This window comes from Gavia stellata, chromosome 2 (genome assembly GCF_030936135.1).
Source record: "Gavia stellata isolate bGavSte3 chromosome 2, bGavSte3.hap2, whole genome shotgun sequence".
Lineage (NCBI taxonomy): Eukaryota > Metazoa > Chordata > Aves > Gaviiformes > Gaviidae > Gavia > Gavia stellata.
The window spans coordinates 73690014-73714976 of NC_082595.1; the positions used below are offsets into that span (position 1 = coordinate 73690014).

The 24963-nt window shown below is 44.3% G+C and overlaps 1 protein-coding gene across 1 annotated transcript; it reads left to right on the forward strand.

Moving 5' to 3' along the window:
- Window positions 1-3435: 3435 nt before the first annotated feature.
- Window positions 3436-24585, forward strand: TBX18 (T-box transcription factor 18). Its single transcript, XM_059830972.1, has 9 exons — window positions 3436-3706; window positions 3899-3949; window positions 4569-4752; window positions 6336-6437; window positions 9363-9534; window positions 16021-16188; window positions 17368-17432; window positions 21149-21243; window positions 23828-24585. The coding sequence occupies exons 1-9, from the start codon at window positions 3436-3438 to the stop codon at window positions 24550-24552; spliced, it is 1833 nt and encodes a 610-aa protein (XP_059686955.1). The 3' UTR covers window positions 24553-24585.
- The last annotated feature ends 378 nt before the right edge of the window (window positions 24586-24963 follow it).

The window sequence follows — 24963 nt, forward strand, 5'->3', positions numbered from 1 at the left end:
CAATACGTTTTCCTTAGTGACCGCTCCTATGGTCCCCTGCTGGGAAGTTACAGCAAATCGTGCCTTTAAAGAGAAAAGGACGCTGTGCATATTTTACTCTCTGATGGCACCCGGTTTTAATGTCCGAAAAGATTTGCGGAAATCACACTGTGAATGGCAAAACACGGCCATAACCACCCCCTAAATGTCACTCGAGATTTTCGAAGGGAGCGCGGGAAAATATCTTTCTGGTGGAAAACAGTTTAAACATCTTTTTTTTTTTTTTTTTTTTTTTTTTTGCCTCAGGAAGTCTAAATATGCGATTCTCCTACATCAAATAAGTAGCGCCTCGCCCAACTGCCTAAAAATCCGGACTGCATTTTAAAGTCCGGAAATAAAAGTAACCCCAGAAAGGTGTTTTGAATATATCTATTATTCCATTAGCAGACCACTATATATAGAGATTCTTCTCTCTTTCATCATCCCATAAAAAAATTAATCGGACAGACATATGGATCACAGGTTGTTCGATAAATTTAAATCCACCCAGTTATTTTAAAAAGTCAAGAAATGAAAACAACGTGCCACATATCAACCTACAGAAATCTGGCAAGGAAAAAAAAAATCAACAACAACAACAACAACAAGCGCACACCCTCCCGGAAAAAAATAATCCGGGCGACTTGTCCATCCGCCGTGGGACGGGCAGGCTGCGCGCACCCCGCGGTGCGACGCGGAGCGGTGCGGAGCAAGGGGTGAGGGTCTCCGCCGCCGGAAAGCTCGGCGGTTGGCTCTGGGGGGAGGGAAAGGAATGAAAACTGGGCAGGACCAGCAACCCCGTGCCCAGAGGCTTCTCCGGCGGCACCCCGGCCCCCGGCCCCGGCCCCGCCTGTGCGCCGAAGCCGCGCTGCGCCGGCGCTGCGCCGCGGAGAGCCCGGCGGAGCCGAGGAGCGGCTCGCCGCCCGGCAGGTCCCGGCGGCCGCTCGGGGCCGACCCCGCTCTCCCCGCCCGCGCCGCGCTCCGCCGGAAGCGCAGCCTCGGCCTACGGCCCCCGCGCCCCCCGCCGCTCGCACGCCGGGCCCCGCCGCCGCGGAGCGCAGCCCTCCTCCTCCCGCGCTCCTCCGCGCCCCCCCGGGCCGCTGCGGCGGGGGTCGGTACCTGCTCCCGCGGGCCCCGCCGGGGCCGTCGCACCGGTGGCGGTGGCGGTGGCGCGGGTGGCCCGGCGGCCGCGGGCGCGGGAGCGCGGAGCGGGGCCGCGGAAGGTGCCGTCGGAGGTCGGCGGGCGGGGAGGCTGCCAGAGCGCCCTCGGACAGATAACATCCATTTCCTTCCTTCCTTCCTCTCCCTATCGATCTCATCCCCACCGCGATGGCGTTTAAACTCTTGCAAGATCCTCTAGCTTAGCACGTTTCGACCACTCTCGCACATCTGATTTCCTTCAGATTCAATCACGGCTGGAATAGGCAGAGCAGACAGACTTTAGACCACGGAACAGTTAATATGTCCCAGATTTAACGTAAAGATAAACTAACTCCACAGCACTGTTCGTCGGTGACAGGCATTAGGCATTTTCTGCTCTCCTATCGATGCAGAGCGACAGCCACTGCTGGGGAATTTTTTTCGTAGCGATGAATTTTTCTCAGACAAATTGCCGTCTCTTCCAATGTGGAGAGAGTTAGCGCTCCTGCGGCGGTCTCGGTTTGGTTTTTTTTTTTTTTTCTTTCTTTAATCAATTATCTCTCTCTGTCACATACCTATATTTTCACGTCTGGTAAGCACTCCTACAATTTTTATGCTGATAACCTTGTCTGAAGGGATAATTTATCTCTAGGGTATATTTCTTAATCAGCCCCTTCCTCAGACTCTCTGAGGAAGCAGCTATTGAAATTAGGGATAATTTTGCATTTTAGGGATGGGTAAAATGCGATAGTGGAAACAGTTACGTCTCCTAAATGGCAGCTAATTCCTTTTTAGATTACTATCAGAAATCTCAGCTGTGCCACTCGACGGCCCGAACAGGACCTCCGAGGCTGTAACACTGACGAACCTCGCCACGAATTTCTCTCTCTCTGTTGCCCAAAACAGCGAACTGAAGCTGAGATCCTATTCCCCGAAACCGTGAAATTTGCCCCCTGATTTTTTACAAAGGGAGGATTCCTATTCTGTTTCCTGCAACGGAGCATGTCACCCCACTTAGTTCTGTGGAAAAAAAAAAAAATAAAAAAAATACCTCGCCACAAGAGGGGAAAAAAAAAAAAGAGAACACAACAAAAATCTCTATAGTTTTTTCATTTCCCTGGGCGTGCAAAGAAAAGAATATCTGGCGCCAAATCTTTAATAGTTTTACTCACAGGAAAGATACGGAAGGATTTTCCCCGTAACTATCCTATACACCTGAATATGATTATTATTAAAGTTGCTGCGGCTGGATGCATCGATGTTCATACAAGGTTCGGTTTAATTCTCTTTTTATTGGAGCTTCAGCGCCTAATGGGTTGGGTTTAAAGATGCTGCGCTGAAACCACTCTGCGATGAATCTCCGAGCGCAGCAGCTGAATAATACTAATAATTACTAATCCCTAACAGCAAGAAAGGGCACAGCGTCGTTTTTTTAAGGTCCGAACGGTTTTCCCGAGCGAAACGCAGCGCCCCGGGAGGGACCCCCTTCCCTCTGCCTTTCGGAGGGAGCTGGGGCTCCCGGCCAGCCCGGTCCCCGCGGGGGGAGATGCGAAGCGGGGGGGGGGGGGGGGGGAGTGTCTCATTAACGTTTATTGCGGGGTGCATCTGCCGCGGGCCGGGGGGCGCGGGGCTGTTTCGGCCTGGGCGCGGGGCGCGGCGGGGCCGGGGGCGGGACGGCGGGCCCCCCCCCCCCCCGCCCGGCCGGGGCGGCGGGGGCCCCCTGGTAGGGCGGCGGGCCGGGGCGGCGGGGCCGGGGCCGGGGCGGCGGGGGCCGGGGCGGCGCTGATTGGGCTGCGGGCGGCCGGGCCGTCGCAGCCCCCGCCCCGCGGCTCCGCCCTGCCCCCGCCGCCGCAGTGACACTAATGAGCGAGTTCTTCCCACCGGTCTCCTGCCTGGAAGTGCTGACAGATCAAGGCAACAAATTTCAATTACAAGCCCTAATTTGTGTCCGCAGAGCGTTTGTTACCCATGTCAGTCCTGCCTGGCCCATCAGACGGGGCAGAACGTGGAGGAGGAGGAGGAGGGGGAGAGAAGGAGCGCATCTGCAGAAAGGAATAGATTTTTTTTTTCCTCTTAAAAAAAAAAACAACCCCCACCAAAAAAAAAAAAAAAAACTTGGCTGATAACTCGGATTTAAAAAGAAAGGCGAGGAAAAGCCCCAGCCCCTTGCCTGCGCGGTCGGGAGGACGGGAGGGCGGCCGGCGCGGCGGGCCGGGCGCGGGTGCCGGTGCCGGCGGCCGCGGCGCCCCTGGATGAGCGGGCTGTAGGGGGGCGGGCATGGCCGACAAGCGGCGGTCCTCGCCCGGCACCACCATGAGCCTCAAGGCTCACGCCTTCTCCGTGGAGGCGCTCATCGGGGCCGAGAAGCAGCAGCAGCAGCAGCAGCCGCCGCCGCGGCAGCCCAAACGGCGGAAGCTGGGCGGCGAGGACGAGGCGGCGGAGGACGAGGGAGGCAGCGGCTGCTGCGCCAAGAGCTCCCCCGCCGTCGCCGCTGCCGGCAGGACCTGCGGCGACATGGAGCTGGGCTGCGCCGCCCGCGCCCCCGCCGGTGAGTGCCGCCCCGCGCCCCGCCGCTGCCCGCGCCCGCCTCTCGCCGTGACTGCCGGGCGGGAGGCCCGCTCCTCCGGCTGGGCTCCGGCTCCCCCCTTCCCCCACCGCAGCCGGCACGCTGTTTCCCCCGTATTCGTTCTGTCCGTCCGCACCGCGTGGGCCCGCCGGCGCTGCCGCTTAAAAGTGGCAGGGCTGCCCGCGGCCCCGGCCCGCGGCGCGGCAGGGAGCAGGGCGGCAGCCGGCGGGGTTGCCGGTGCCGCAGCGCGGCGGAGCAACAGCTGGGGGCTGCGTTCCGTGGAGGGGGGGAAGGCGCTTATACAATACATATGTGTATGTGTACTGCTAGAAGCCTACATGCAACTGTGCGTATAGATCTATGCAGCGCATACAGATACGCGTGCTCGTAATTTATTGCATATGGGCGCGAGGGCATTTTCACGCTGCGGGGGCAGAAGGCCGCGGCCGGCGGCGGTCCCGCTACACGCGCCCAAACGAAATGTGCCGCCGGCCACGCACCACGGACCCGCCGCCGCCCGCCTCGGCCCGCGGCCGGGGGCGCCGGGCGCCCGGCACGGCCCGGCGCGGCGCGGCGCTGGGGGCGGCTGGCCCCCGGGCTCCGCGTCGGGGAGCCAAGCCCGACGCCTCGGCGCCCCTCCAGCCGCCCGGACGCCCGAGCGCGGCCGACCGGCACCCGGGCCGCCCCCCCCGTGCCGGCGCGCAAGGCCGCGGCCCAGGCCCGGGCCCGGCGGAGCCCGTCGCCCCCGCCGGGTCGGCGGGGCCCGGCTCGGTCCGAGGGAGCCCCCCCGGTCGGGAGGTCCGCGCTCCCCCGGCCCCTCTGGCTTCCTCCGCTCTCTCCGCAGGCGGCTGCGAGGAGGGCTTCCTGGCGGCCTCCCCGCCCGCCTCCCCCGGCGGCTCCCCCAGGGGCTCGAGGCCCGGCTCGCCGCTGCCCACGCCGCAGTCGCCGCGGGTGGACCTGCAGGGCGCCGAGCTCTGGAAGCGCTTCCACGAGATCGGCACCGAGATGATCATCACCAAGGCGGGAAGGTAACGGGCACCCGCGGGGCCGCTCCCGGGCTCTGTCCCGGGCTCGGCGGGCACCGCCCGGGGCGGGCGGGCACATCAAAGCGGGCAACAACGGGGGGAAACCCCCCAGATTTACGAGGCGGGGAGGTGGCGATAATTTTAGATGGGCACGGGGGCATGCGGCGTTTCGGGTTTCCTGTTCATTAGGGCGAGGTCTGGGAGCGCCGTGTCCTTCTGAGGGGAAACTTTTCCCCTTTCCAGTGGATACACATGGTAAAAACCTGGGTAGTATAAAAGTATCTGAACTTATTAGAAATTACAAAAACATATTTTATTGAAGCCATATGCTGCCTTCTACATTTTCAGAGAGGCTTTATTAATGATTGAAACGCAGTCTTAAACAGCACAAAGCAACATTTGTCTTAAGAGAGTCCAGTCGGGGATTTTCTGTTTTATCTTACAGGTGCACTGAAATAACAGCGAAAACTAGTTAACCGCAGTCAGGTTTGCCCTCCTGCTTATTCAGAGCTGACGGAGATAGGATTTTTCTTTCCAGTAACGACTTTTTATTGGTTTATGTAGGGTTTTTTTTTTTTTTTAGAACAGCAGCAAATACTGAGTAAACTGGAATGGCTTTCAGGTTTATAAAACACAGAAAAGTACCTTTCATTAGCTTGCAGTCAGCTCGTCACTACGACGTTCCCTTTTTTTTTTCTTCTCTCCTTCGAGAGTGAACTTTCTTGATAAAAGGTATGCCAAACGTGAGCTAAGAAATGCGGTTTTATGTTAAAACCACCGCATCGGTTAATTACTCCGTTTTCTCCGCAGAAGGACCTAAATCGTGACGTTTGGGTTTGTGTTTTTTTTTTTTTTTGTGGGGTTTTTTTTTTGTTTCTTTAGGTTGTTTTTTTTTTTTTAGAAATTGCCTCTTAGATGCGTTTCTGCTTTCAATAAAGAAGTTTTACTATACCTTTCAAAGACAGAGTAGCTCTTGCACTTCACCTTTAGTAAGTTGCAGACAGGAAGTCCCGTCTCAATAAAGACCATATTGTTGGGTTACAGCATGGCGCGTGGGCTTTTATAACCGCATCCTTGCGGTGTTACAATTGTATCGCCGTGGATTTAGCTTTCTAATTTGCTGCTGCGGAACTGATACGCCATTTGCTGCTGTCAGTTGAAACTTCGGCGGCAATTTGCGTTTCTGTGAGTATCGGTCTTCCTGGGTGGAGGTGGTGTTCGCACATCTCCAGAAATATATTCCTGGCTGGTATCTCACACGGGGTTTGAGTGCGTGTACCGCTGAAGTCAAGTCTCAAACCCAAATGATTTACTGTCTAACAATAAAGTTGAAATGATGTGGTAATAGCTGCACTCCCAAAGCGTATCCCAAAACATACGAAGCATTGTTCGAGTAAATGCACTTTAGAAATCTGTTTTGACATATCGAATGGGCCATTTCATGGCTATGTAACTATAATCGTCCAAAAGGACTCTGTAGGCTAAAAGGAAGAACGAGAAAAATCCCACGAACCGGTTACTTTTCCTAAACAACCATTCCCGAGTCTGTTTCATATTAAAAATGACCTCTCTCTTTCCATGTTCAGGCGGATGTTTCCCGCAATGAGAGTGAAGATCTCAGGTTTAGACCCACATCAGCAGTATTATATTGCTATGGATATTGTGCCAGTGGATAACAAAAGATACAGGTATGGTGACTTTAAGGCAAAAAACATATGATGCAAGCCATAGGCAGCTTGGCTGTTGGAAGAGAACATTAACACTATATAAATTAGCAGAAGGTCGTGTTTAACTCTCCTTCAGATTCCTATTTTCATCCCAGTGCATTTAAAAAAAAATAAATTGTGCCAAGTATGCAAAAGCAACTAAAATTTCTGTTGAAGCTCTTTATACATTTGCTGTATGTTGTGTTTGTGCTCTGGGCAGATGCGCAGGTTTTGGCTTTCAGAGAGAGCAGTTCTAGTGCGGTCAGGAAATGTCATCGTATGTTATTCCTCATCGTGTCGGTGGGAATTATTTCCTATTAACAAATAAATATTAAAATGTACATTTTTTTCTAGCGCTAAACGACGTTAACGTTAACTAATAACATTAATGTCTGGTTTAATGGCATATAAGCTTTCTTGGTCATGCTTCAAATTGATTATATCATTTAATTTAAAAGCTGTTTATCACTCAGATATTTGGTTGCATTCGAAACATTACAAAGGGTAATGTTTCTAATTACTCTTTTTTAAAGAAATTGTCTGAAGAATAATGTGAGGAACAAAAGTAGTTGTTCTTTGAACATTTAAGAGTGAGAATTATGTGCTGGAACTCTCACTATGGCGAGGGCAGTCATGTTTCGAGGGAGCTGGTTGGATTCCACTGAAACCACTGGTCCTGTAGAAATGTTTGCAGGATCGGGCCCGCAGCAGTTGTTACCGCAAGTTGTAGACATTTTGTAGGTCTTGCTTTACAGATGCGATCCCATGTTCCCTAGTATCCAGGAGGAGCCTGGCCAAGTCGTTCAGTGGAGGCAGGATCAGGTCCTTACCAATTGCTGGTTTGATCGTTTCAACCCTATACTTAGTATAATGTAGCGAAAACCGCTGCAGATTTAATTGTAGAACTAGGAGTATTCAGACTAAGACTAAAAGGTTGGTTCTGCAGGAATGCTCCCTCGTTTCCTAAGGAAACACTTCCCTATGTTTTTTGCATGTCCTTACCTCATTGACTGCAATTCTGTCCTTTTCTCGTGCAGTGTGTGAGGCGTGTCTCAGGACCATTTTAGATTTTGTGTTTTTCAACAAGGTGCAGATAGCAGTGCTGAGGATGTCTGGTACATACAGTTAGGGCAGGCTTTTCTGACTGTACCATAGAGGAAAAAATGCTTTTTTCTGTGGAGCAGGGCAGCACAGCTCAAATGAAAGCCCTTTTCTTGCTTTGTGTTTCATGTGTGCATTTAGTTAGCAATCGAAGCATACAATTCCTAGAAGGTCTGAGCAATTCCTTAATTCATAGAGAAAGTGAAGTAATTATTCCAAATTGAATAAAAATGTTAATATTAAAAATTATATTGAATATGAGTTATTTGAATATGAGTTATATTGAATATGAGTTGTTTAAACCTCATTTCATTAAGGATAAATGCATTCATACTGAGCTGCACTCTCTGCTCAGTGTGATATGTGGTCCCCAGACAACTGAAGTAACTTAACAAAAGTTATATGAAGGGCAGTATTTTCTTAGTTGGGAAACTTAAATTCCTCTAATCGTATATAAGTACCACACCTTTAACCTTCCTGCTAGATATTAATGTTTCACATGTTTTACTTGATTCCACTTTTCATTCTTTCCTGTGCAATCTATGAATATTTTTATTGCTGACTGTTATTTTAACTTTAGATGTTCATGTGGCTTTACAAACTGTCTTGCAGATCTTTACATTTGAAAGATACAACAGCAGTCACATATAGAGCCTAGCTGTCATAGCAGATGGCAAAACTAAAAGGAATTGAAGAAAATTTCATCTAGGTCTAGATTTCTAGCAAAATTGGACCTTGTAAATATTTGGAAGCTTAAGCTGTTGCTCAAAATATTTTATGTGTATTTATGACTTTACTTTTCTAGGGAAAGCATGTATTTAGTGTAAACCAACAAATATAAAATAAATTAAAAATGTTACAACAGTTGACTGTGTGATCTGGGGTTGAGAATTTGTCTCTAGGAGAGAATTTCACCACTATTCTAGCTCTTAGTTTTACAGCTTGATATGAATCGTACAGAGCAATGCATGTATTGGACCATTTTGTTTTAATTTCCGATTATGTTGTCTTTTCTAATAAGGAACTGAATTGTACAAACAGATGATTTGATAAAGTCTTTCTTGTTTTTATTAAAAAATATAGCTGAATTACTGGAATTTTACTGTACTTGAAAAAAATACCTTGACGTTTTTAATTAGCGCTTTTTAAATTGCCCTGTGAAGTGTCTGCCTTCAAAATAAGTTTTCTACCAAAGCAGGCACTATTTTTATTAGAAAATGACTTTGTCAGCATTGGCCTATCAAATGAAATATGGGCTGTGTTTTTTCATTTTTAAGCCTTTCTGCAATACTATTCAAGAAAATTAATATGGTCTTGCAGAAATAGCAAGAGCATAATTTGACATAGTTTCATTATTTTTCCTAATTATAATGTTCTTTCCCTTCAATAGCTTTATTTACAGACTTTTATATTAGACTCAACGTGTTAAATATTCCAAATATGGAATTACTACTCAATTTGATAAATGAAGGACTAGATTCTTCCCTATTTGCTGATGCCTATTCAGAGCAGAGCTGTAGCAATCAATGAACTGACAGCAGCTTAAAGCTCAGCGTGGAGCCTAGTGTTAAGACTGTTACTGATTTTAAGAACACTAAGGTCAGATCAGAGAGTGGTTTTTAACTTTACTTTTGCAGATACCAGAGCTATGTTTTGAAACTAAAAAAATAACTTTTATTTATTGTCCTTTCATGTTTTGTTAATTGGTGGGTTCTTATACGTATGTGCCTTAATTTATTAATACTGAATGGGCCTGATAAATTATTTTGGGTTTTGTGGTTATAGGTTTTTGTTTTCTTTTTATAGGTATGTTTATCATAGCTCCAAGTGGATGGTGGCTGGTAATGCTGACTCCCCGGTACCGCCTCGTGTCTATATTCATCCCGATTCACCCGCCTCTGGGGAGACATGGATGAGACAAGTGATCAGCTTCGACAAACTGAAGCTTACCAATAACGAGCTGGATGATCAAGGGCATGTGAGTACTTGCTCTTCTGCAGTATTATATGTAAGCACATTGCTCAGCTCTGAAAGACTCTGATGTACAGCTTCAAGGTGCCAGAAATAGGCTTGACTTTTTTCAAAACTGTTTTGGAACTTTACTGTCCAGATCTAAAATCTGCTTACTTTCTGCTCCGATAATTAACTACTTGTTAGAGCCTGCTGTTTTACTCCCCCCTCAAAAACAGAACTCCTTCTGCAAAGTCAGACTTTAACAAGGCTAAATTGCCTAATACGAAGGGGCAGAATTGCTCTCATGTTTTCCCACTGAGTGTGTTACTCGCAACTTCTGCTCCGATCAAAAAGGACGCTTACATTCACAAGTGGCTAGAAGAAACATTAATAGTGTGTAATAACTTCATGTGAATAAAAATACACTTAACTATTTTCTTAACCTAAACATTTGTATGAAATCCCATGAGGTGTTAATAATTGCAGTCAAAAACGAACAACATGGGAGCTGGGTTCACTCCGATAATGATTTATTACATACCTTATGAAGCAAGACCCTTTCACAGCTGAGGCTCATTACTTCTGAAAAAACTGGCGAAGACGTATGCAGTATGAGTGTTCTGTTTGCAAGTTCTAAATTGTTTAGTTATGACATTATCTAATGTGACAAAATGTGTTATGTTAATATTTCCTTTTCTCTTCAAAACTGTTGAAACATGACAGATGTAAGCCAGTATCTTTCCAGCAATCCCTAAAATAGTTTTACTTGACACCTTAGGAAATAGTTAAAAAATGAGAATTATTTTTAGTCAGGGTGAAGTCTTTAATTTTGCAAAATCCTGTAATAAATGGCAAATGTTGGCTTGCTTTCAGAAGGAGCATCAAGTTCCAAGTGGTAGAGTTTTAAGATGTTAGAGGCAAGTTTTGAGACAGGATGTGGATTCCATTGTCCTTAGCGTAGCCCAGTTTATTAAGCAGGATACTTTCTCCTTCACAGAAGGGAGTGAAAGAAAATGTACCTGGCAGAGAGTACAAAGATACTACATGCATCTTTCAGTATAGTTGTAACTGTGACATTAAGCCAGGTATTTTGTCAATACATAGTCCAAGTTTAAGTATGAGCTTTCTTCTCCCTGTTCGTGTTTGCAAAGGAGATTAACTTGAGACTCTGGTCAAATCGTGCAGGAGCTACAACTTGTATGTTACAGAGGCACGAATACAGGATTGAGCTAGTGAATGTGATAACAAGGGTAAAAAGCCTCCCTTTTGTATAATACTGTTCATAATTTAATCACACTCTTCCTTAAAAGGAATGTAGGGGTATTTACATCTCTTGAGTTAGCAGTGCTTTTGTTAAGGGTTGTAAGAAAGACGTTTTACATTGCTTCTTTCCAGAATTACGCTTATGGCATCTCACTTGGCAACGTTTGTTTGTGTAAAGGTTAGCACAGGTAGTTCCCTTAGTTTCCCCAGTATCCGTGTCTTTGTGACTCTTCTCGAGTGGGAGTTGCTTTCTCTGAGTCCTGAGTCTATTGTAAAGGCTTGAAAAAGTGAAGCAGATCTGAATGGGTAAAATGTTGCTTTTCCAATGGCGAGCAGGCCAGCTGTTTTTTGTACTCACTCGTTTCAGAGCGGCGATACGTGGGTACTGTCATCCACCCGTGCACTTGCAGTCGCAAACTGCCCTGTGATAAAATCTCGGCTATGTAGAGAATTGCATTACTGTATTTTTCCATCCCAGATCTTAGCTTTGTTTTCATGCTGAACTGAAACCTGTGTAGTGTACACAGCACGCCATTATTCATAATGTGGGGGGATATAAATTTTCTGGTCTTTAGTTAAGTGTTTCGATTTGGAAACTAGCGAAGCAAAGCCCTAGTACGGTGATTTGAGACACATTGAACTGATTCAGAGCTACGGCAGCACCCCTCCTCCCCAAAATGGAAATTTTAGTATTAAAATAAAAGGACAAAAGAAGGATGACTGTAAAATAATTTCATATTTCTCAAATCTGGGAAATTGCAAACATGTCATTCATAATTACCAGAAAAGGCAAAAGCAGAAAGCAGAAAAGTGTCTCTTCCAATGGGTACATTTTTTCTTTTAAAGTTATGGTAGTGTGGAATGCTGTATTGAAAAAGCTATGTAGCCTCTGAATGCCTCCAGCAATAATGGAAAACGAATAATCATATTTTGTGATGAATATAAAAAACAATTGTTTCTCATAAGCAGGAAGGAACCATTTTTCTCCAGAGGGTACCAGGGGAGGGATGGGGGATTAGAAGAACTAGGGGTCAAGGCTGTACTGTCCATTGAATATTTGTTTTTACATCAAGTGTTCTGACTCTCCCACCCCTGTATGGGAGATGGGGTATATTTCAGATTATTAGAAAGTTGTTTTTTTCCCCCTCCTGCTTGGGCAGAATGGCTCAGAGAAACCTCAGTGGGATCTCTACAGTCTTCCATCATTCCTCCAGTAGTTCAAGCAGCTTTGGGCTTTAGCTGTCATTCTTTGGGTGTGCTTTCCATGCTGTCTGGTTCTGGGGCTTTAATCCTTGTCAAAATTGTTCCTTTATTCTAACCATGCTCCTCAGAGGTGTCAGCTTTTGCAGAGTTTTTGTGTTAAAATCCCAGGGTTAAGTTTTGTTCTTGTGGGTGTTGAGGTAGGGATGTCACATGAGATGAACTCAGAGCCCTTTTACCTCTTCCAGAGTATTAACTCTCAGAATCAGTGGGAGAAGTGACCCACGTTCATGGGAATGGGGACAGTATTTGCAAGCAGATGCTAAGGTTGTATTCCTGTGCAGTATTTGTATTGTGGTAGTAGCTCACGGCAGCCAGCTCCTCTTGCATTGCGTTGGCCTGGGATTAGCTTCTTGTGAAAGGAGATCAGCCATGTCTAAGACAACTTGCTTCACTGCTCGAACGCTTTCTGGGCTCCTTGCTCACTGCTGCTATTTTCATCAGTATTTTGAGTGGGAGTTTGTGATGACGTAATTTTATAGCGCTGTTCTGCGGAGAGATTTTGAAGTACATCTGCACGTAGGACACTCTCCGATACATGGGTTCTACTTGCAGGCTGAGGAGACGAAGCAAAATTTGTAAGGATATGTTTTCTTTGTGTGTTTTTGATCTCAAAAGGGAGTCCCTGCTTTGGAAAGACTGTGTGCTTATAGAGGCATTAAGGCCTGATGGCATCATTAAGACACATACTGTGGCATTTCTGTCTTTCATCTGAGTTGTGATGGTAAGGAAAAATAAACCTGCATTTTGCAGTTGACACTGAGAAGTGCGTGGTCTGGGCACTCTTTGTTAATGCCTCTCGTCCCTCTCTCATCCGTGGGGTAAGTGCTGCATTGTAAAAGCAGTCTTTCCCTCTGGCTGGTTAGAGCTGGCTGATTTTTCTATTTTGATGCAGTTTTTAATCTGAATTTCAGTAGAGGGGAAAAGTTAATATTTTTGATGTTATTTTCTATGCTTTTCAACCAAGTATTTTTTGATGCAGAGGAAGATCTTTTAACTTTTAGTGAAAATGAGGCTGTTAGCGTGTTAATTGTTCCTTGGTGGTTGGGGTTTTTTTGTCCCCATTTGAAAGAGGGTGAGGCTGGAAGCAGAGGCGGACTGTTACTCTGCCCAGACTTGGCTCCAAGCAGTGAGCTCTGCTTACAGTCAATGGGTAGTTATATGTTCTTGTCACAGTGAAAAGCTGGGAAACATCAGCATTTGCACTTGCAGTTTTTGTCTTTGTGAAGAGGGAATCCATGCTACTCGGCCCCCCACACTTTCCTGACTGCAGGAAGCCTGGGCTTTGCAAGGAGGATAAAGGAGGATTTTTGGTGAAAACAGCATCAAGGTGAGGACCATGCCATTGGTGGGGAAGTGGCTGTGTAATCTGTGCACCGCCGAGCTGCCAGAGGATTGACATCTCCCCCATGGAAGAGAATCGGGCCCTCGCTTGTGCTGGCTGTGATGTTTGTGCCACAGCGGTACCCAAGCTTAAGATCAGTGCAGAGGCCTCATCACAGCAGCATCTCTCAAAACCTGTATTGCGAAGGTAACCCTGAAGGTAATCCCAGCTTTGTGTGTCTGCAGGTGCCTTGGCCACCTTTGCTCTGCCAGGCTGTTGCCTTGCCCTGCTGCTTACCTGAGGGCTCCCTGCACCTTCCATCTGATAGTCATGTCTTGACAGCTGCTGTGGTCAAAGTGTAATTTTACATATGGCAGGAGAGGTTTATTCCCCCATGAAGTGTTTTGGTATTGCCCTGTGAGGGCTTTGTAGAGAGAGGCAGGCCCTTCCAGTTTGAGTTGAAAGTAATGCCAGTTTGTGCTTGGCATTTGGTGGGACTTGTTCTGGTTGGAGTTTTTTACTGCTGGCTTTTAAGGGTACGAAGGGAAAGTTGCTGCTTCTGCAGATAAACTGTTAGATCTCATTTGTGCTCTTAAATGTGCAAGCACTGCAAAATAAAAAGCCGGAATCTCCTTTTCCTTAGCTTTTTATTCACAGTGTCTTTAGGTGACGCTGAGAATGATAGAGCTAAATGGTTTTCAGAGTGGGTATTGCATTTCCCTCTCCTTTTATGTCCTATCTTCACAGTGTTGCTCTTTAATTCACCAGGGCTCTTCAGTTATGTACTATTTCGAATTCAGAGTCCTGATCATTAACAAAGATCCCATTGTACAAGGCATGGTACAAAATCAAGAAAAAAAATTTTCTTGCTCTGGATTTGCTGATTGTCTAACAGTATGTCAGCGCAGGAAATTTCAGTATAGCACAGAGCCAAGCAAGGTTGCTCTTAAGAGATGACAAGGATCAGTTTAGCTGTAATAGCCGCCCAGATAAGGAGTGGGAGGTGGTCATCTCCATGCTGCTGGGACTTCACTTGTTCTGATACATGAGCAGAGCTGTTGATAACTGCCTGGGTTATCATTGCGTATGGTCAAGTCTGCCATGTAGGCAAACTATAGTTTACACCGCAGATCTGATGGGGTAAAGTAGTAGGGGTGGGAGCAGAACATGGCATGCTCAGTGGCACCCAGGCAAATGGCAAGGCACAGAATAGTGGTGGGTTTGAACAGTGGAACAGAGCTTTCCTTGATCCTTTTTTTTCTGTTGCACCAGTATCTCCCCTGGTATCACTGGGTGTTCACAGGAAAACAAGGTCCGGAATGTGCTGTCCTCTCTGCATTTTCATTTTGTAGACCTTTGCAAGCGGAGAACTGAAAGGAGTGTTGTAAAAGAGAATACACATTTGTATGATAAAAATCTTGCTCTGTGCAAGATTTCAGAAACTGGGAAAAGGCTTCCTATGAGAACATCCACAGGGCCCTCCCTGTGCAAATTAATTGAAGCCTGTGATGTCATTGTCAAAACCTTACTTACAGGCTAATAAACCCCCTGATTATCCAGAAACTTGGCTTATCCAAACCAGGGTCATGTCATCTGGCCAGGACCAAGTGTATGAAACTAGCCAAACTCTAGTTTATCCAAATGAATGTAATGTCCTCTGTGTCATTTGGATGAATGAACTTCCACGGTGTTTGGCATAGGGGCTCTGTCGAGTGCCTGAGCACATGCACATTCTGAGGCTAGTCAAGGAGCAGGAAATTAAAAAGCTTCCCCTGAATGTTGATTAGGGGTTCCACAGGCCAATAGCCATAGGGCTATTTATTTATCGAGTTACTAATTTCTTAGGCCTTCCAACAATAATAGTTGAGCTTCCAATTATTTTTTTTTTCTTGACATCGTCTACTTTAGTAGTGGTTAGCTGAAGTGGAGTAAAATAGAGGAAAAATTCTGTATTTTAAATCTCCTCTAAAATTTGGGAGCAATACCAAGAGGTATTTTTGTGTTTAATTTTATGCACTGTAAGTTCATATACTCCTTGTTTATAATTTATTATTAACTGAGTTTTTGTATGCTGGGAGGGGTGTGTGTATTGATATTCATTGTCTGTATTATAAGTCTAGGGTTATTAACACTTCAGAGTTTTGGATTTTGGTGTTATTTTACTCTAAGTTTCTGCTTCTTCAGAGTATGAGAGTCTCAGCTTGTGTTCAAAACAGGATATGTTTCCAGCCTTCGGGATATCAGGAAGAAAATTGCTCCAAGCATATCCCAAAGGTTCCAAAACCAAAAGGCAAATGCTGTTGCTGTTAATCCTATTAGATCAAATCCAGGCTCCAGTGGAAAAAAGTGACAAAACTTTCCTAATTCCAGTGGGACCAGGACTTCACTCCTGATTTATTTTTTTTGAGCCAGTCTCAGTTGAGCTAGTCTCTGAATTTGGAGCTCCCGAGTCGTAATTTTTAAATGCTTAGCGTTGGCAATAACATAAATGCACAGGGATTAGACTACTGTAATAAGAACCTTCAGAGGTTAAAGAAAACATTTGATTTCCAGTAAGTGGCATGGTAAACACATACCATAGTCTGTTCCAAAAAGCTATTAGTCCTGAAACAGCAGGGTGTCCTTTCTAATAAATGTTATCTTTTTCCTTTCATGACTGCATAGATAATTCTTCACTCTATGCATAAATATCAGCCCCGTGTCCACGTCATCCGAAAAGACTGTGGAGATGATCTGTCCCCCGTCAAGCCTATCCCTTCAGGAGACGGGGTGAAAGCTTTCTCCTTTCCAGAGACAGTTTTCACTACTGTCACAGCGTACCAAAATCAACAGGTAACTTGGGCTTTCTGCTTAGCACTTTACAGGCTTTTCAGAATAGACCAGGAAAGTAAGAGATAGGAGAAAAGTGGATACTTTTATTATAGCACTTATTAAAAAGCATTGTCTAAACCCTTTTTGTATTACGAGTAGCTTTCACTAGTAGTATTGCAGCAGCGCCTGGAGGCTATAGCTGAGACTTCAGGCCATGTGGGCTAGATGCTGCATGTAAGAAGTCATTCTTATTATGGAGATCACACAATCTAATTAGAATAGTTAATGGTGTCTTCATTATGAATACAGCATTGAAGCACAAGGCAAAGAGCAGCCTAATTTTTAAAGGTGTTTTTGTACCTTTAAGTGTAGATACATGTCTAGATAGAATTTTTAAAGCACTTTTGTTCCTGACTCCAGTGACTTCAAAAATCCCAGGACCTTAATAGAGCAGCTGAGGTCTGAAGAAAGTTGCAGTCATTTTCATTAACTGCATTCAGTGTATATTATTAACTGCAATTTATCTGGGTCCACATGGATTCAGAGTCAAAAGTAAACTGCAGGTTGTGTGACTCTGGTGTTTGGCTGTTATTACCTTTTGTTTAAGTATTAATATACATAGTGACACCATAGTTAGTGTTGTGACATTTTATTAATTCCATGTAAGTTATTGCAGCCTGTTTTGGGAAATTATATATGCCTTGCTATCTTTATGAAAAGAAGAGCAGGAGGGCCATGTAAACACTGAAGTAGAATTATTTGGTGCCTATCCCATTTATTTAAATAAATTACAAGTATTTTGGGGAGGGTTGCTGTTTTTGTGGAGGATAATAGCCTAGAGATAATCTCTCTTTTCACATTTCCTTCTTGACCTGTACAGAAATAAAATTTAATTTAAATTTTATTGCAGTTAGGCAGTATACTCTCTTAGGTGAAGAATGACATTTGCCAGAAGATTTTTCTCAAGAATTCCAACCTGCCATTTGGTAGCATTAAATACCTATTAGCTTCTCTGGGGATTTGCAAAAATAATGATCAGAAGGCTGGCCCTTATTTTGCTGTGTTTCAGAACAAGCATCTTAAACCATGCAAATATGAAGATGTTTCTACTCCACTGTTGACTTAATTCTGTCAGGAGAGTCATTTTGTGTGTTACTTAGCTGAATTTGCAGGTAATAATTTCTTTAATCATCTTCACAGATAACTCGTCTGAAGATTGATAGGAATCCATTTGCCAAAGGGTTTAGAGATTCAGGACGTAACAGGTAGGTGTTGGGGAAGGAGGTGGGCTTGTTACTGCTGACAGAATCAGTTTGTGAAGGCTGGTCGAAGGGAATACTTGTATTTACAGACAAATTAGTCTGAGGACTCGGAGTCCCTGAGGGAGCACTTAGATTTTCCAGTAATGTTCTCTGTGGTGGGCTCCCGTTCCTGCTCCTCTGACCATCTAGGTCAAGAATGGGTTGGCACATGGCTTGACTCATGTACTCAAGTTTCATTTCGGTGGAAGCGGCAGCGTATCGTGAAGGCTGCAAATGGAATTAATGTGTACCCAAGTCTGTGATTTCAGGCTGCTCCTGAAATGTCCTCTTTCTCCTGGCTGGAGACACAAATTGCAGATACCAGTGTCAAACTATAAGCTCAGGTTCTCTTTCACGTAAGTGGCCTTTAGTATGGATGAATGGCTCATTGTTTTCTCTTAAAGGGGGAGAAACTAAGTTGCTTCATGCAGCAACGTTGTGTTTAGTACACTTGCCTAGGAGGTGGGAGTCCTGTGTTCAAGTGCCCCTTCAGCCTAAGGAGTTTTAAATCCACCTCCTAGGTGAATGCCTTTCCTACTAGGCCATAGATGACCTTGAAATGAGCCTGGTTTCCACCTCCTCTGTTGCAGTTGGACTGATTAATTGCTTGTTGTCTCTTGATCCATGAATCTTTCGAAACAACAGTGTGGTATCTGAGTAGTGCAAAGTGGAGACTTGAGTCTAGTCCCTGCTGCCAGTACTGATGAGGTATTTTATTCAAAGACTGTTTAATGCAAAATACTTAAGCCTGTTATGAATTGTATGTTAAACCATTTCAGCTAAAAAAAGCAGCATTTAATTGTGGTGCATATTATACATCAGTTCCAGTGACCACATTGTTTTTGGTGTCTACAGCTGCTATATTTATGACCTAGCCTTGCAGAGAAGGGAGCAGACTCTGTGCTGATAGGAATGCTCAGAGTATCCTTTGGTAGCTGCTTTATTGAGCTTCTCTTTTAGCAGAGGCTACAGCATTAAATCCTGTTTTGAGCTTCCACCTGAGTTGCATAAATGCTGAGACTGGACAGCAAACGAGAGTAGTTTTTGGAAGATGAACAATTACAGAAGGGGTGGGGTAGTTGTAAAGATTTACAGGAACCCACTGTAAGTATCTTTTCAGCTTGCACTCTGCATTTGTTTCTCTCCAAGATTTTTGTCTTTTAGCAAGAAACAATTGGCCATGCTCCATTCTGGGGCCTGGAAGGGGTGCCCCAGGCACCAGCATAAATAGAGTTCTGTCCTCCTTTATAGCCTTCTAGTTTGAAATTAAGTGAACAGTAACTTTCAGATAAATGCGGTGACTGAAGAAGCGAAACATGCTGTGCGTACTTGGGGAAGAAAAGAGTTGCCGTACTTGCCCTGTTTGACAGCTCTCCGTAGGCAGTGTCTCTGCTATGCATGTTTTTTGCAGAGCTATAAAATAAGTACTAAGGAGCTTCCTAAGAAGTGTAAAACCCTGACTCCTCTGAAATTTCTGAGTTTAAGTGGAGTTAGAATCTCTTCCATAATGTTCTATGAAACAAGAGAAGATGCCCTTGAAAACAGAGAGGAAAGAATCATTCCGAAACCAGTTTTGAACTGGATTTAATGTGGCGGGACAGCCCTGGTATTACCCAAGGATGATGTAGGTGCAGTAAGAGTACTGCATCTGCAATGCAAATCTAGTTGTAGGACTGGGGATATCCAGAGAGGGGTTTTTTTTTTTTTTGGCTGCTAGGAGTAAGTTTGGTTTGGGCATTAGAAAAAAAGCAGGATATTTTAACTGAAAGACAGTTACAGTTTATGGAAATGGATTAGGAGGCCAGCCCTGGAGGAAGGGCCAGCCTCTGCATAAATGTTTTGGAACTGGCTTTAGAGGAGGTCTGAATGCTTTTACTGTAACAAACACAGTCATTACAGAGGTGACTCTGCAAACTCTTGTCCATTGCAAATTGACATTGGTTTACTGAAGTTAGTATTGCTGTTTTCTTTGATAGGCTCTATGGTATGAATAAGTGTGTTTGGGAATGCAGCTCAGATTTGTAATTGTCAAGGAAAATTTCCTTTTTAAATTTAAATTCCTGGTCTACTCAGTTGATTATTATTTTACTCTGTTGCTGAACATTGAAATTAAATGTTAAGATTCGGTTATCTTCATTGTTCTAGCTGGTATACTTATCACCTAGGCATTTTAATCTCCAACAAAAGTGTAAAAAAAATACTGCGGTACCATTATATCCAACTTTTTGATGTTGCTTTAATTATTGCAGCTATCTTACTCTGCACTGCTGCACGCAATAGTTCTGTTTAATTAAAAATATTCCCTTTCAGGTCATTCCCGTTCAGTCCCACAGGCTATTTTACAGAAATCAGTAGCTTCACCTTTTAAAAGCATTCCCTATGCATTTGCAAAGTGCAACAGAATTTATGTGCTGAGAATAGTTTCATTCTTCAGTTAGGCCTTAAGTTTGACCCTATAAAAACTTTTACTCAGGAAAGGACCGGAATTTTTCCCTTTAAATACTTCAGGAAAAACATAAATGTTTTGTTAAATAAACTTGGCCATTTGATAGCGTAAATTAGGGTGGTGATAAAATGTGGAAATTGTTCGTAGGCATCTTGTATAAATTATCGCCTTGGCTACACTCCTCCAGGAGGTGGCTTTTATCTCCGCTTTAACTAGAAATGAAAATTCACCATTGCTGCAGAAAATGAAGGCTATCTTTTTAGTCCAGGTTCAGCTTATAAATACTTTATAACTGTTTCCTGAAATACATTTGGAAATGCTGGAAATGCAGTGGGAAAGGAGCAGTATCAGACCATTTTGGTAGCTTCAAATTGGGCTGTTTACATAATTCGAGTTTACAGAGTGCTGCTGCTCAAAGGCAAGCCTTTGTATTTGGGGTGTGCCTGATGCTGACACTTAACAGGCCTTTGGGGCCCAGCAGCCAAAAATAACAGCAAAATGATACCTCTGAGGTGCATTATTCATAAAATTCTGTCAGAAAACAAAGGAGCCTTTACCTTCAGGAAATAGAGATTCTTCTAAATATTGTCTGCCATGATTGTCTACCTGGTTATTTGTTTTGTCATAATGTTGTTGAAAGAAGATGATTGCCTTTAGAAACTGAAAATCTTCATTTTGCTCAGCACATAATAAACAAGACACAACATTGCTTTATACATTTTAGTAGCCAAAGAGCTGCACACCCAGGGCTTGCTCATGTTGTAAGCATGATTTTCCAACTCATTGGTAACGACTGGGAATCCTATTTTAATAGAAGTTGTCAGTCAGTGGATCACCTTTGTTCTAGGCAGAAATAGGAGATCATCCCTCTGGCAGTTAGAGCATTACTTTTAAGGAAATGTCATACTTGGAAAACAGTTAACGTCATTTTAGCCAAGTTGTGTCGTGTCCCCGCGCCCCCTGCAAAAAAACCCAAAAACCCAAAAAGCCAAAACTGACGTAGAAAGCCAGATTGTGGAAATGGGAAACTCTTTGCATGCTGCCAGCCCAGTGACTGCAGATCACAGTGATCTCATAGATTAGGATGTAAGGCTCTTTTCTAAAAAGCAAAATGAAACTCAAAATAATCCTGAAATATTACTAATTTTTATATGTTTCTGAGGTAAACTATGCAGAGAAATGTGACAAAATACAACTTTCTCTCATGACACTGTGATGTTTTTGTTCTAAATAGAATGGGACTGGAAGCTCTGGTAGAGTCTTATGCCTTCTGGAGACCTTCACTGAGGACACTTACATTTGAAGATATACCTGGAATACCCAAACAAGGTAATGGTCGTCTTTGTGTTCTTTCAAAACAAAAATGCATGAAGATAAATCTTCGCCCACCATTCTTTACAAAAATCTAGATGAGTGTGTCACTTGCAGAGAAAAAGCAACCAACCAACCCCAGTGCAGGCCAGCATCTCTCATCAGAGCTATGCTAAGTTAGAAAACTAATGCTAACTTAAGCACTGTGGCAGTAAATATGTTAAGTTGTAAAGATAAATCAGATTACATGTGGAAGATGACAGTTATTTAAGGATGGAAGAACCTCTGCCTTAGTGTTATGCTCTGGCTAGATGCACGAGGCGTGCATTTATAGATGACTTCCATTGTACACATCCAAAGTCCAGTATAGGAGTTACTTGTGTGTTTAAGAGACAAAAAAAGAATGGGAGAAGAAATATCCTCCAAGTAATGAATCAACAGTGGCAAGCTTGATTGGGTTTCCTCCTTGGAAAACCTCCTTGATTCTTAAAGACCTAAAAATTGTTCAGTAAAAGTCCCAACAAACTTTGTCTGCATCCTAGTTCTTGAAACAATGGACCTTCTCTCCATTTTGTTTTTTCCGGCTCCCCAGTCCATAACCTCTTGACTCCCACTTTCTCCATCATATATGTAGTGCTGTGGGTGAGGGAGGGGTATTTAAATGGCCTGTTTAGACAGAGAAGGGAGTCTCTGTACTCTTTTCTGAGTTCCTTTATTTCCAAAGTACCCCAATGCATATAGAAAACCTCTCAGATGTTTCCCAACTAAATCAGACATATTGCTCTTGATTCTTCGCATTTCCTGCTATCAAATTTACAAACATCCTTCCTGCTTTCTCGGTAATGTATTCCAAAGCCATTAAGTGTCTTCAAAGCAAAACCCAAGAAAATATGGAAATACACAGAAATCGTTTTTGTCAATTTCTCCTTAGCCCACTCCTTTGAGAAATCTTGAGCATCTGTGCCTGATGTGTGCAATTAAAAAGGAGTTTTTGTGCCAAGTCACAGATACGTTGGATGAGGGTTGGCAGAGTTTTGGGGAGAGGATGGGGGGGGCGGACACCATCCTCATAAAAAGGCCTGTAATGAGAAGCCAGAATCAGGCCTGAAATACCTTGTCAGACTGTGTAAGACTGAAAGGCAACTCACTATGAAGTTAAAACCTCTAGGAGACAGGCCAGCTGTATTGCCCTGTTTGTATGTAGCAGCACTCTTTGAGAGCAGGGGAACTGCTGCCATGAACTTCCCGCTTCCTTTTCTGCTGTTGCAGGTTAAGGAACTTGTTGAAGTTACTGTTGATGTTCACAGAATGGGAACTGGGATTCTTTGAAAATCTTTAGTTGACTGTACCTTGGACAGTAGGGTCGTTTAGAAACTTGCTGAAAGACCCCATTAGAAATTTGTCCTGGTTGTTAATGCTGAAAGTGCCTACCTTCGGATAGCGGAGGTGTTGACATAGATTGTAAGAAAAATATGCTTTACACTAGGATTTCTTGAATATGGCAGTGTCTCATGGTGCTTTGTGCCTGTTGTGACCTGTCAACAGAGCAAGAAGAAGCAGGCAGAATTCACTGATAATGTATTTTTCTTTCTACTAGCTCACCTGTCATGAAAACCTGTTAACTTATTGACAGCGTGTATCTCTTTGCAGCATCAAGCTGTTTGATAGTTAATGTGATTCACAAACAGGAGAGTCTTCCGTGTTAAGTGCCTTCTGCCCGAGAGTCTGTGAAAGGCCCATATCAATTCTTCTATGCTCATTTTTCGGGGAGATATAATCTCTAAGAAAAGGAAGTGTTTCTTACAGCTGGGAAAATTTCAGTCCTGAGAAAAGGCTTCACCTGTAGCAAGCAGTGCATTTTCAGGAGCATTTAGCACTGATATTTGTAATGTAAAAATTTCTGATATCAGTAAATGAACAGTTGGTGAACAGTTTGCTATAAACCTAAACCTCCACCTACCCATTCAAGAAATGAAGCAGCCATGCACAGTACTCAGCCTACACTTTTCCTGAAATTGTTCTGAAGTTTTGTTCTCAAGTTTTTTGGTTTGAAGTTGGAAGTTTTTTGTTCTGAAGTTTTGTTCTGAAGTTGTGAACCTTCCTGAAGCTGCTAAACTGTGGGAGCCTCTATCATTCGAGCTAAGGAGCCGATGCCTTAGCTGGTGCTCTGACAGTGAGTCAAGCACAGAGTGCTTGAAATGCACTTTGGTGTGTAGCAACAGCATAGACAACACAAAATTCATAACTTTGAAGAAGGCCTCCTGTGATGTGGTTATCACCTGGCTACATCTTAGCTGCCATGCAGCTTGCTTCCTATGTCAAATAGAGAGTAGTTAATCTTTTGGGCAGGAGCTCTAAGTATTGAGTGATGGTTGCAAAAGCATAACTTACGTTCTCTTTCTTGGACAGGTTGTTTCTTTAAAAATACGTATGTGCCACGCATGCACACACACCCGTGCACATGTATGTACATGTCATTTTTTGAATGAATTTGCATCGTGTTTCATGTCAAGGGTTATTATAAAAGACAAAGGTCTTGATCTGTCACCCAAGAAGTGAACCTTTTCCAACATGCTTCTTACGCTGTAATATTCTCTTGCAGGAAATGCAGGTTCCTCTACTTTACTCCAGGGATCTGGCAGTGGAGTGCCATCTACCCACCCTCACCTTTTACCGGGTTCCCCTTGCTCATCTCCAGCCTTCCACCTCAGTCCCAACACTAGCCAGCTCTGTAGCCTTGCTCCAGCTGACTACACAGCTTGTGCCCGCTCAGGCTTGACCCTGAACAGATACAGCACTTCTTTGGCTGAAACCTACAACAGGCTCACAAACCAAACCAGTGAGACGTTTGCACCCCCGAGGACTCCCTCCTATGTCGGTGTGTCGAGTAGCACAACTGTGAATATGTCTATGAGTGGCAATGATGGGGATGCATTCAGCTGCCCACAGACTGGCTTATCTATGCAGATTTCAGGGATGTCTCCACAGCTCCAGTACATCATGCCATCCCCATCCAGCAATGCCTTCACCACTAATCAAACCCACCAAGGCTCCTACAACACGTTTAGACTGCACAGTCCCTGTGCACTCTATGGATATAACTTTTCCACATCCCCTAAACTGGCTGCCAGTCCTGAGAAAATCGTTTCTTCCCAAGGAAGTTTCTTGGGGTCCTCGCCAAGTGGAACCATGACGGATCGGCAGATGTTGCCCCCCGTGGAAGGAGTGCACTTACTTAGCAGTGGGGGGCAGCAGAATTTCTTTGACTCTAGGACCCTAGGAAGCTTAACACTCTCATCTTCTCAAGTGTCTGCACATATGGTTTGATGAAGCCTTTAAGTAAAAGTACAGTCTGTTTGGTGTCTACAATGTATTTCTTTTGGAATATGAAAGGACACTCGATGTAGCTTGTAAAGTGTGTGTATATATAATATGAGAGGAAGTTTCACTGAATTTTTTACTTGCTTGTGGCCAGATTATTCTCCTATTTTGAGTTACACAGAGTTTGTTGTGGCGCAGACTGCTTTAGTTTTCTGGTATAATACACTTAGTTGTATAACACGTTGGGACATATGCAACAAATTAAGTAAGACTTCCTCCCCTTTCCCCCTCCTCTGTTCTAACCCCTTTAAAGAATGAAATGACACTTGAAGTATTAAACAACACAAACAAGCCCACTTACATTTCCTATAGTACTAGTGAGTTTCTTTAAAACATTCATACAATGATAAGCTGATG